This window comes from Tuber melanosporum (assembly GCF_000151645.1).
Source record: "Tuber melanosporum whole genome shotgun sequence assembly, scaffold_20, strain Mel28".
In the NCBI taxonomy this organism is placed as follows: Eukaryota; Fungi; Ascomycota; class Pezizomycetes; order Pezizales; family Tuberaceae; genus Tuber; species Tuber melanosporum.
In genome coordinates, this window is record NW_003298864.1 from 1,072,580 (window position 1) to 1,084,796 (window position 12,217).

The window sequence follows — 12,217 nt, forward strand, 5'->3', positions numbered from 1 at the left end:
AATATTATTTTGGTGGGGTTTAAGTTATCTGCGTACTTCTGGGAGTGACTGCCGTTACAACTAACTACTGCTCTATTGGGGCGCAACATAAAGGCTGAGGGTGAAAGGTTGAGTTGGCTGGTGTTGAGGAAACGTTTCTGGTGCCTTACGTATAGGGAGGGCCCGAAATCTGCTTGCATGGAATAGGTTCCCAGCTCGGAATTCGCCCACAAGACCGGCATTATCCGACCTGTCGTCTGGTTGGCAGGCCAGCATTGTGGCTGCCTACACCCGACAGAGTGAGAAAGCTTAGCTCACAGCTTCCTGCGTTATGGGGTATGATACCGTGTGCCTGGTTCTGTTGATTTTCCCTTCTAATGTTCTGATGGCCGGTCACTCATATAATACAGGTACCGGTATTATGGCCGTGGTGTCTGATTCCTTTTTGGTGTGACGACTGTGCGGGACATGATTAGTAATTTTGGTGTTTCTTGAGAGCTTATCGGTCAATGGGATAGACTAAGTTGTTGGTTATCAGGTTTGATAAGCGCGATACGGCCACTTTTGAGCCCAGAGATGCCGGGCCCAAGTATTCGGGTTCGGTGGAACCGGGGGAAATCTTGGATGGTTTCATACAGTTACTGAGTCGGTATATTCCCCGCATGATTGGGGAGGCCCGCACTTCAATCACCAGAGCCAGCTGGTATTCTGGCCTCGCCTTTATTGGTGCAAGTGCATCTTAAGGCTTCCTTGAAATGATATCTCCCTGGGCAGCACCGGGGGGGCTTGTGCCCAAGAATCTGGGAGTTCCGGAACCGACCCTATGTTAGCCAAAAGGAAGCTTTGAATTTATCTCGTTCCGGAGAGGCCTCTGGTCAGGTGTGGGGGTTTTTCAACGCTTTCGTCTGCAGAATCCTCACGTCAGAGAGAAGGGTCCGCTGACAAAAGATAGTCACCCTGCTTCAACCGCCGATCCTTAGGATGGATTTCAACCATGGACCGTGGAGGGAGCTACCATTACAGTTCAAGTGTTTTCATTTGACTCGTCCGGGGGGTGGGGGGCGGCTCAGGCTGGGCGCCGAGAGGGGCCTGTTGGCATTCAGAGCTATGGGCAAAGAGGAACTCTAAATACAGTACGGTACATGATCAATGCCTGCTGCTCCCGTCCAGAAAGGCAGCCCCCCCACTTGAGACAAGACCTGTTGTAGTGGTCTCCAGTTTAATGAATTCGGCGTTTCAGTGGTTTTTGTTGGGGCTATCGGTGCTTGCTCATAGTGAGAATATGGTCGGAGCATCAAACGAGGGCCAAAAGCAGACTGGACCAACACGGCGAAATAATAAGTGCACACCTGGTAGACAACACCGGCCAACCGCCCCTGCCGCCCGAGGAATGGCGGGACACAAACCAATACGGTAGATAGACATGAATGGCAAATACCGGTATGAGGGTGATGGTGCTTCAGTGCTATGATTTCACCGGGATGGCCTATTAATCGTCACTGTCAATCCCGCCGCTGGAAGATCGGGGGAATCGCATGAGGTCGAGTGAGTTAGGGCGGACAGGTCTTACGGATGTGCTAAATTCAAGCTGTGGAGCGGGTAAGTCGTCCGTATGATAAGGTACAGGTACCGATATGGACCACAGTGAAAAATCGGAATATGGTAGTGGTAATCGAACTAAATGCTAGGATGCCGCCGGAGTTGCTTCTTCTGATAAGGTCTGGTGCACTTTTTTTTTCCCCTCCCACTTTTGTGTCTGTCAGATCATCAGATGGGTTTACTGTACCACTTTCTCGCTATGCCCTTTTCGCCCCTTTTCCAAAGTAGGGAATTCTCGACTACAGTGCATGGCCAACCGCCCGATTGCTTCAAGTTCTTGCGGACATTTGTCCGGAGGCAGGTTTGGACCTATGGGAGAGAGTGTGTGTGACAAGCAAGCAAGCGCTCACGGTCATGTATAGCATTATCATTACGTACTCGAGTACCATGAACCTTGTGGAGCTACTGTATGAGCTTAGCAACCGGTACTCGGGTATGGAGGTCTGTGATGGTCCCTGACGGGATAGACAGAGGTTTTGAGTCCTGGCGTTCAATTCCGTCAAAACAAACTATTTACTGTAACCTAGCAGGGATACCACCAAGATGGGTAAGCAGCTTTGACACCCCGAATTCCTATCTACTTGTATCCCATCGCTAACCTCCATGCCCGACCAGCTACAGTACCGTATTCGTACATGTAGCTTCATAGCCACTGAACGCCACAGGGTTCATGGGACAGTGTGATACGTAATGGTAATAATAATGATTGCGGCAGGGGATAACCCCATGCTTGGAAGCAGTGATACGGTGAAATCACTTCTGGGAATACCGTTTTCCATATCGGCAGTTCTGTCACCGGTTCCCGATGAAGAAGATTACACGGCCCATTTGGTGCACCTTTTAGAGGAACCCAACAATGTCATACCTGCGCCGGTGCCTCCATGGAATGTCACCCAGCTTCAGAAGTTTCCTATTGTTGGAAGTATCATACTGGTATTGCTTCGGATGTACTCGTAGGCGCCACTGGTTGGCATAAGAAAGGCAGTCTCCGGGACGTGAATCGAGCAAGAAAAACTACCTCTACTTTCGATCTACTTTGAACGCCGGATATCCCGCGTATTGTAATTTTTTATTTTATTTCTTGTTTTCTGATCCTAAAACTGATATGGCGGCTGCCCCTCCATCTGGAAATATTTAAGAAACCTGGATGACCAAACGGACTGTGCGGGGGAGAGTTAACTCTAGTGGGAGAAGTCCGGTAGGAAATAAGGAAGGGTGCTGATTAAAGTGTATTATTGGATCCAGTTCTCATGGTTTTGGACAAATTCCAGAGGAAATAAAGATGTTGGATATGGAGATGACTTGGTCTTGTATAGTTACGATAGTTTTGTGACATCTGGGCGCGTTCTTCTTATTCATCGGCAGATTCACACCACTCCCGTTGAGCTTATCGGTGACACTGAAGATAAGGAAGAATTAGCTCCCTAATGGTCTGTAACTTATAGGACGGAGACAATGGAAAAGACACCACCCTCGCAAGGTCGTGTTGCAATTTCTAGGCCTAGGACGGACATTCCACCTCGAACATACACGTACAAGCGCCATATTCGGGCAACCCGTCACCAGATAAGGGGTTTAAGCGCATGTACGGCATGCATTGGGAAGGAGGGGAGGAACTTCTCTGGCGACAGATACTGACGAGATCTTGAAACCATGAGAATTTTGTAACATGGATGAGTATTGGCTTGCGATCACCGAGTTTTTGTGTCGAGAGTTCGGACGAACTCCTAAACACAGACTAGAGCCTCCCGGATCCCTGGCGATACCATCGGGGAATTATCAGGCACTACAGGTAGGATATTCCTCGCCGGAAAGCGGCATATCACGGATGGAATTGAGAAATTTTTCACAAGGGTGGTTACTATTCCGGTCTAACCTACCCAGGGGGGCATTAAGTGATATCTGGAGATGGGGTTGGGTGGGGACAAGGAGCACAGTGTAATGGATAGTGAACTGTAGGAGGATATTATGATATGAGGATCCGTCTCTGAGGTATGAGTTGGAAAATCAAGTACGGCACTTTTCAGGCATGGGTTATTCACCATTGTAAAAACGGTGATATGCCCAACTTGGCTTCCCTCACGATCCCAGGAGAGACGGCAACCCACTAGAGAAGGAAGAAGTGGCCCTGGATTACCAAAAATAGCAGGTTGGACAGTACTCGTACTCACTGAGCAACCCTGGAGCGGGCCAAAGCGCAGAAGGGAAGAATGTTTAAGACTTAAGATGAAAATTTCAATTTAGCTATTCAATTTGTAGCACCCGCCAAGCGCGCACGAGTTATGCACCTTCCGTGGAGCCGAGACGGGATCTACAGGTCTCAACACCCTAAGTGTTCCTTCCATACCAAGACATGCAGTACCGGTACTCGAGTATACTTTCTCGGGCTCGGCACGCTTGGGACATTTTCTATGGCCCGCCTTGTCCACTTTACTCTCCAGGAGGAGTACCAGGTCTCTCCCGCGGACCTATCCGTTCCATATCATACTCCCCACCCGATGACAGTCGGTTTGGTTTACCTGCCACAGCTGCCGGCCTGCAAGAAGCCCTTCGACAACTTCCGTTTACCACCCCCGGTAACCCACTTCCCCGGTAACCCGCTTTGTCGAGTCTGCGCTACAAGTATAATATGTTACTAGGGATAGGTGCCAAGAGGGAAATCACAGGAAGCACGAAACCACCTGCTGTCAGACTGATTGATTCGACAAGCATATGTGATCTGGCCTCTTATTGCCTAAAAAGACTACGGTAGCAGAGGAGGGTCTTTTACTCGAGTACGGTAATATGGACGCCCCCGAGAGGTTTACAGGACTTTTATTGAGGCGTACTCCAAGATCGTGGAGATTATGGTTGCGTTGGTGGAGATGAAGGAAAGGGGCATTAACGCAATTGAATCTAAAGGAGATACTACTCGTACATTCGCCACGGATGTTAGAAAGAAGAATAACGGAGTCGTAAAGATGGAACTGGACAGTGATAAAGTTAACCCAAATATAAAGTAGAAACAGATTCTAGCCAAGCACCGCTCATTTGTTCTACCGGAACCTCCCGTGAAGAGGTTGTGAAGCTTCTATGGTATCCAGTGGGAGGACGTCAACCCCGAGTTTGCAGACGGGAGCGGTCGAGCACCACTCTCATGAGCTGTGAATAGATGGTACCGGGGTGTTACGAATTTACTGTTAGAACAAAAAGAAAGTAGTGAGAAACAAGCCCATTTTTCACAGTCCTGCTGTGAAGAACCCCTAGAGGTATTGATGTTCACAGTGGAATGTGAATACACACAAATCCCCCATGCATTTAGTGAAGCTCCGGTCCCGATTCCTGCTTTTTAGATCCATTGAAGTATTCGTCTTTTGACCTTTCCGGTATTTTTTTCTATCAACTCTTACCGGTCTACCATTTCTTGTACTAGTATAGTACTTGTACTTGTATGAAACAACCTTCATCCCGGCATCATACCCGGAGCTAGCCTCAGATTCTTTTCATATCCAGCATTCTTAACAGCCAAGTCCCCCCCATAGCTTAAGTACCGGTAACTCGCGTGGCTGAGTGGAAGCTGGACACCTTCATATAGAAACGGATCGTCGGACTAATAACGAGCCCATGCAACACAACTAATAACCACATACGATACGATACAAAAAGAAAAAAGTCTTACACAGCTTGTTCCAGTACATGAGCAGGCAAACCATCACACACCCGCATAATCTGGAATCTATCCATTGAAGCCATTGTTTCCATTACGAAATACCGCCCCTTTGAAGCTTCTCACCAAATGTCTAACACTTTTGACGAATCACAGCCTGAGGAAGAGCTTGCAAAGTCCTCACAAGTTCCTGCCTACAGCCTATTCTATACAGTGTATATAATTACATCACTCAGCTTGGAGCGTTAGCAGAGCGGTCACTACTAAGTTGTATGGGGGTGTCCGACTTAACACTCGGCTGCGCGAGTTGTTTTACTGCGCTTCCCGGAAAACATGGTAGTTGGACGTCTAGAGGGACATCCACCCTCCCCTAAAGTTAAATAGTCCTGAATACCCTAGCATGACATAACCATGGGGTACCTTATCATGATGCAGAGCTGGCATGGTGTCCTCACCGAAAACCCGCAGCATTGTGTATGCTGCGTGGTTTGTTTGGACGATACCCCTGTTGGAATCGGTTGTGGTTGCGGATTGGAAGACTTGACTTGTATTTCCTAGCTATGCCCGAGACGGACGCTATATATATAGGGAAATACATACATGCAGAGCTTTGGCTCTTGGTTCATCTAAACCCTACAGCAAAACCATAATGCCCATTACGACAGCCACCTGTACCAATGGCTAAAATCCGCCTGGCCTGAAGGATACGCGCGCATGGATATCCCCTCATCGAGACGGGCGATAGCTCAGTGGCCCGTTGGGGGTCCAAAGCCTTTCCCTCAGTCCTTCTAGTACATTGGGTTTGGTCCTGGGTGGTATGATACCTTCTCCCCCGTGTAGCTTGTTCGCACCCTGGTGGAAGAAGGGTGGCGAGGAGTAAGGAGTGAAGAGCGATCGGGATGGGTAGTTATTTTTTCTTCTGGAAATTTAAATCAGGCTGCATCGCAACCTAGCGCAAGAGCAATTGCAGTGCCTATGTTGTTGTTTGTCGCCGGGGACAGGGAGAATCAAGCTTGATTGGATATAGCTGGCGTAGAAGTAGGTTTATATCCACGAGCCGCTAGGAAAATGGAGAAAAGTCAAGGTTGGTGTCATGTGAAGAGGCTTGGGAAGAAAGGACACAAGGAGGAGAGAATGAATGACAAGTAATAAGAGAAGGGAAATACCAGAGTTGAGTAAGGTATGGTTGTGGTGTCATGTGGGTGGGAGGGGCATGAGAAAAAGTCAAATGTACTGTTCTGGCGGTCTAACGACGAAAGGAGTGGTGGAGAAGAGATCAATAGAAGTGGGGTCTGCACTTGTCGAATTCAAAGGTGTCAGGACACTGTTCTCATCCGGTAAGCGGATCACACCATCCAATAGCCCACTCGAGTGACATATAGTGATTAAATGCTAGCCGTTGTGGCAATTACGAGCTCGAGATAACGATTGAGAGCACGATATGGCTAAAGGAGATAGAAAACTAGATGAGGCAATTTATATACCCATTGCTTCCGGCGTGACCCTTCGGTAATTAAGGCTAAGACTCAGTCAATCCACTCGCATACTCGAACAAACGAATGTACAAAGCCCTCCCCCAAAGTATCAAAATGGCTATCATACAAAAAGGAAACGAGGTCAAGTATGGGTGACAATGTGAAAAATTAGTGGTGAGTTGCGGTAAGTAAGTCAGCTATTAAATGCAAATTAATCAATCCTCCCTCCCTCCTCCCTACAAAAAAGCAAATCCCAACTCAAGATTGGTTCTCGTAATACTCCTCCAATGCAGCTAGAATACCAGCAACATCATTATAAGCTGATAGCGAGGAGAAAAACTCCAACTTTTCCTGGACCTCATCAAGGGACGAGCCGGTATACGCCGCAGCCCTGAAGCGAGGTTCCATGGGATCTTCAAACTTGGTTGATTCTGGGTAACCAAAGTCCGGGAGCGCAGTCACATTGAATGCCGCCATCATGTCGTGGTCTTCGTGAATGGTATTGTGGCAGTGGAACATGTATACGCCGTCCCAGGGCTATATCAGATCAAATTAGCTTGTTTTGCGTTGCGCGTGGGGGACGGGGGGTGCTTGCAGCATATTTAGCAAGGACGGTAACAATCTCGTTGTCACCCAAGGCAGCAACATCCTTGAGAGCGGCAGCTTCATAGGGCGTCAGCCCGTTCCTACCAGTGGTCAAATTCTGGTTTGCCTTCACTCTGGAGACAATCTGGAAGTCAACCAGGTGAAGATGCACAGGGTGCGACCATCCATTTCCGCCGGTGAGCCTCCACTTCTCGGTTGTTCCACGCGGGACGTTACGAAGGATTCTATTAGCAGCATCTGAGAATGTTCGTCCGTTGATAGTCCACTGCCCGCTGGTTCTTCCGAATGCAAATGTTTGGTCGATGGTCTCGTGATCCGTCGGTATGTTCAGGTCCACGAGCGTCGCGGGGAGAGGGCCGTTACCGACTTCCGAGGAGACCGTGGTACCGACACGGAATTGCATAATCTTGTCAGAGCCGGTGTATGCCGTATCGACGAAGCAGTTCGCTTGGTACATCGTCACGTTCTGGCCAGCGACGTCGGAAAAGTCAATGACTATCTCCCATCTTTCTGCCATGGCGGAAACGAGCGATTCGGTCTCCACGGGGTTGGACATCAGCCCGGCGTCAGAGCCGATAACGTGGAATTTCTTGTTCGTCAGTGAGTCCCCGGCCCGGAGCGTGGCGTTGAAGGTCCGGCTCGCGGCGGCATTGAGTAGGCGGAAACGGTACTTGCGCGGCTCCACCACAAGGTGCGGGAGGATCTGGCCGTTGACGGAGAAGGTATCCCCGTACACGCTTATCAGCTCGGCCGATTCGTTCGTGATGTTGCCGCTCGCGGTGTATCTGTGGGAGTTCAATATCAAGGGGATGTCGTAGTTTCCACGGGGGAGGTCGAGGGCTTCGTCCTGAGCGGCATCTTCAAGGATGTACATTCCCGCGAGACCGGCATAAGTGTTCAAAGAGGTTATTCCAACCGCATGATCCTATTAAAAAAGAAGGGAAGAAAGAGTGAGAAGGAGAAAGCTAGCAGGGGTCTTGTCGTGTTGGACATTTTTAAAGGGGCCATACATGGTACCAAAGAGTTCTGGAGGTTTGGCTGTTGGGATAATAGTAGTCCTTGAACTCCCCCGGTTGGATAATATCCTCCGCCCATCCGTCGAATGCTACAAGTATCACAAATGTTAGTTAGGGTAGTACGGCGTGGGAGGTTCTGTGGGAACGCACGTGCACGACCTAAAATTATCACAGTGAGTAATCATTCCGGCGATTACAAATTTTAAAGGGGACTTACTGTACGACCCATGTAGATGAACCGAGGCTGGGCGTATGAACTCATTCACAAAACGGACGACGGTCTCTCTACCCTTTGGAATGCGAAAGGTAGGCCCCGGCACCATACCGTCGTACCCAATCAAGCTTGCATCTCCAAGGTCGGGGAATAAATTCTTGGTCAATGCCTGCATCTTGACTTCGTAAAAGTCGATCGTAACGCCAGTGGTAGCGTTGGTATAAGACCTGGAGCAATCGTCAGAATCCAGGCCCAAGGAATAGAACAGAGCCTCCTACGTGGTAGGTGTCTTCACCGGCATGATCGGAAGAGGGAACTGGAATTCATAATTGTATGCTGGACTGACTCTGGCTATCTGCGCATTGGCCAGGAGGGGAAGTAGAGCAGCCAAGGCCGCAGTAGAGAAAGATAAAGAATTGAACATGTTGAATGATAAAAAGAGTGGATGCCAATTGCAAGTATACGAACGAAAGACAGAGTTGGCTGATGATTTTGAAATGTGAGATTCAATGGCCCCTTTTATAGAGAATATTCACAATCGTAAATCGCCTGTAAGGAAGTGAGTTTACAGAAATTGGGTAAACCCAATACCCGGAATAGGGAGCTCGACTTGGTAGGGTGGGAGAAAATTAAACAGGCCAGGAAATCTGGTGACCAGCATGATGCCGAAATTGTGGTCCTAAGGCACCGGAAACTGAAATGTGCAGTACGTGTACGAGTACGAGTATTCGTGCAGCTGCATCCTGCGATCCCGTCCAGCAAGAATAGAAGAACCACTTCCAGGTACTCGAGTATAGGGGGTAATTGAGGTCGGTGGATCGATTTGTGGTGGGGAAAAAATTAAGAATTCATAGAGATTCGTACAGGGCAGTGTGGTATCTAGATTATTGAGAACCGGGACCGGGGTGCGACGGAAGCCAACTCGCCTGGGTGAGTTGTGAGGTAAATTAGAACTATTGTGCGTGATCAAGAATACCGGTACTATATTATTAGGGGAATTAACAGTGGTAGTATAGAGATCTTGTTCGGGTATCGGGTACTGTAAATGCTTGCTTGGTGCAAGTCTGATACTCCCTACTGGGTTGGGCGGTGAGCCGCGTGGCCGTTAGTAGAATCTGGTGATATTGGAGGGATGCACGCTCTTTCTAGATATCTAATGGGGTTTAGTCTAACTCTTGTTGGATTAATTGGTACTCATGGATAGACTCCGTCTTCCGTCCCCACAGACGTTTCGGACTTTGAACTAGTGTGCACCCACCCCCCGGTTTGATAGCCATATTACGCTTTTCTACCTTGACTCGTATTATGGTACTAAGCGCGAAGTGCACTCAGGTCACCCCTCTTTCACAATTCCCAATCAAATTTAATTTGACGTGAGAGCCCAGAGCACATCGACAAGGTTCTTGAAGCTTCGTGTACTCGTACTTGCATTGCCCCCCAAGTTCGATAGAATACAGACACAGTTCCAACCTGATAGGGTTTGTGCCATCCATTTAGCTCTCGGTCTCACCGCCGGTCACTCGACGTCTTGGCTTCGGCAAATTTACCCTTGCTCTTTAGCAGATCCCTCCGATCCCGGGTGGTTGGATTCAACGGGTTTTTGCCGTGTTATGTTTAGATTCTGTACAGCATCGCACCCGCCCTCCGGATGACCAAAGTCCGAAGAATCTGTTTGGTAATACCAGTAGTGCAGTGTGTGATCGGGGAGAATAGGCCAGTTTTTGGATGAGGGAATGCAGAACTCTTGGAGATTTATGTGAGACAATGGGAGATCTGGCTGATCGAGATGCCGGATAGCCGGGAGTGACTGTGGATGGGCTAGGGGTGGAGTGAGTGGGGAACGGGGCTGCACTCACCTCGTCCGGACCTGCTTGATGGGGGTGGGGGGGGAGTGACCGGAAAAGGAAGGCTAACGGTGATCCAAATACGGAAGGTGCGAGAGAGGAGTTTTTGCGTACTCTATATCGCTGACCGGCCCGCTGCGGTGTCGCAACGAAGTGGGGAGGTTGGGTGGGTCAGGGAGTGGTCGATCCAACCATGGAACGCGCCTTTTCCCATCCGGGAGTCGCGGCGGGGTGGAGTCCCTGCTAACAAAACACTAAACAATGGCATTTGAGGGTAGTAGTAGGAAGAAGAGAAGCAAATAAAATGATGGCAAAAGGGGGCAAAGTGCAGCAGAGGAATCAAATAAACTAGCATTCATAACGAAGTAGGCAATTCTCAAACGTTCTGCAGATATCCTTTTGTGGTTGCAGAAAGAAAAGCTTCGCATCGGATAACCTGATCAATAATATCACCGCCTAAAACCCCCGGCAACCACGAGACAGAAGAGAGATCCTCCCCACTCCGAATCCCTTGTTGTCATTATGCCAAGACCGGATCATATACTAGATCCGCATTCTGATCAAACGATTTTTCCCAAAGTTTGTCCATATAGGATCCCCATTGAGTTCTTGTGGTGCTCGTGGTAGTTTTAAACAAGATGTATTGTAGAAATCTGCGGGTGATCTGCAGAACTCTCCTTGTGGTAGAACTGGATCGCATGTCCTCAATCCAGTGACGCGACCCTCGTTCCAAGTCGTCATGTGAGAGAGTATCTCCTCTACCAACAGCGGTAGCAGGAGATACAGGGATATTATCATGTCGTGTCCGAGATGCAGGAAGGGAAGCCGCTCGCGTAGCACCATAGTACCACTGCCCAGCCGGGAGTTCTCCAGTAAAGCCTTTTCTGGAACGGTAAATATTGGCTTTCGTGATTTTAGTAACTTTACTAGCTTGTACTCTGATCCGCAGTTTGATGGATAGTTCCAGTTGCGGAAACGGAAGTTAACATCTGACGAGGTCGATAGTGACCGAGAATAACTTGTTTCCAAGGGTGGGGATAGCTGCTTCCCTTTCCACACCGCATAAGATCTCATACCATGAACACATCTGACTCTAGGCTTTGTTTTCTAGAGTCTGTTGCAATAGCTGATACTGTGTCCAAGAATTCTGGCTCCCCATATTGTCCATGCATGGCTATATACCTTGAAAACAGGTATAACTGGACCTCAGGCTTGATGGCTAGGAGATGAGCAGCAGTGGAATATCGGAAACACGTTGGTGTTGGGGGTTCATGGATGGCCTAAAGATGGGGGAAAGCGTGTTCACTCTAGGGAGGCGGAGGTCCACTCTAATACTGAAAGTACGCATTCAACCACCTTTTGCTATACCCTACCATGGACTCAATACACCTCCACCAATGATACCAGGACTCTCATCCAATCCCACTAGTCTCCATAGCTGCTATGGGGATTATCACTATTCCATCAAGGCTAACGCCCGGAATTTCCTCAGTTGGCTTAGAGGACACAAGAGTTCAATACTGTTCTAACAATCTTCTTATTTTTGATGTTTTCCCACCCGCTAATACAGACTGTAATTCGCTTACCCTTTGTGAAACTTGCTGAGTCCTGATTAAATATGCTAACAAACTTCTTCGGAAGTTGACTCAATTTGTTGGAGGTTAAGTTAGGTATTGGTGTCATTGGATTTCTAGGCTAGATCATTTGTCGGTGCACAAGATCACTGGCTGTCCACTCTGCTAATCCTGTGGAGGAAACTGTTCTCGCCATATGAAGTTGAAGCTCCCCCTTTTCTGTTATCCTTGCACACCCGATGCTTAGTAAAACCGGCTATGGAG

At 48.6% G+C, this 12,217-nt stretch overlaps 1 protein-coding gene; it reads right to left on the minus strand.

The window, feature by feature from the left end:
* Window positions 1-6,749: 6,749 nt before the first annotated feature.
* Window positions 6,750-9,014, minus strand: GSTUM_00005793001 (uncharacterized protein). XM_002837835.2 has 6 exons: window positions 8,814-9,014; window positions 8,600-8,762; window positions 8,535-8,565; window positions 8,316-8,410; window positions 7,313-8,230; window positions 6,750-7,236 (listed from the first exon to the last, which is right to left on the minus strand). The coding sequence occupies exons 1-6, from the start codon at window positions 8,957-8,959 to the stop codon at window positions 6,958-6,960; spliced, it is 1,632 nt and encodes a 543-aa protein (XP_002837881.1). The 5' UTR covers window positions 8,960-9,014; the 3' UTR covers window positions 6,750-6,957.
* Between the last annotated feature and the right edge of the window lie 3,203 nt (window positions 9,015-12,217).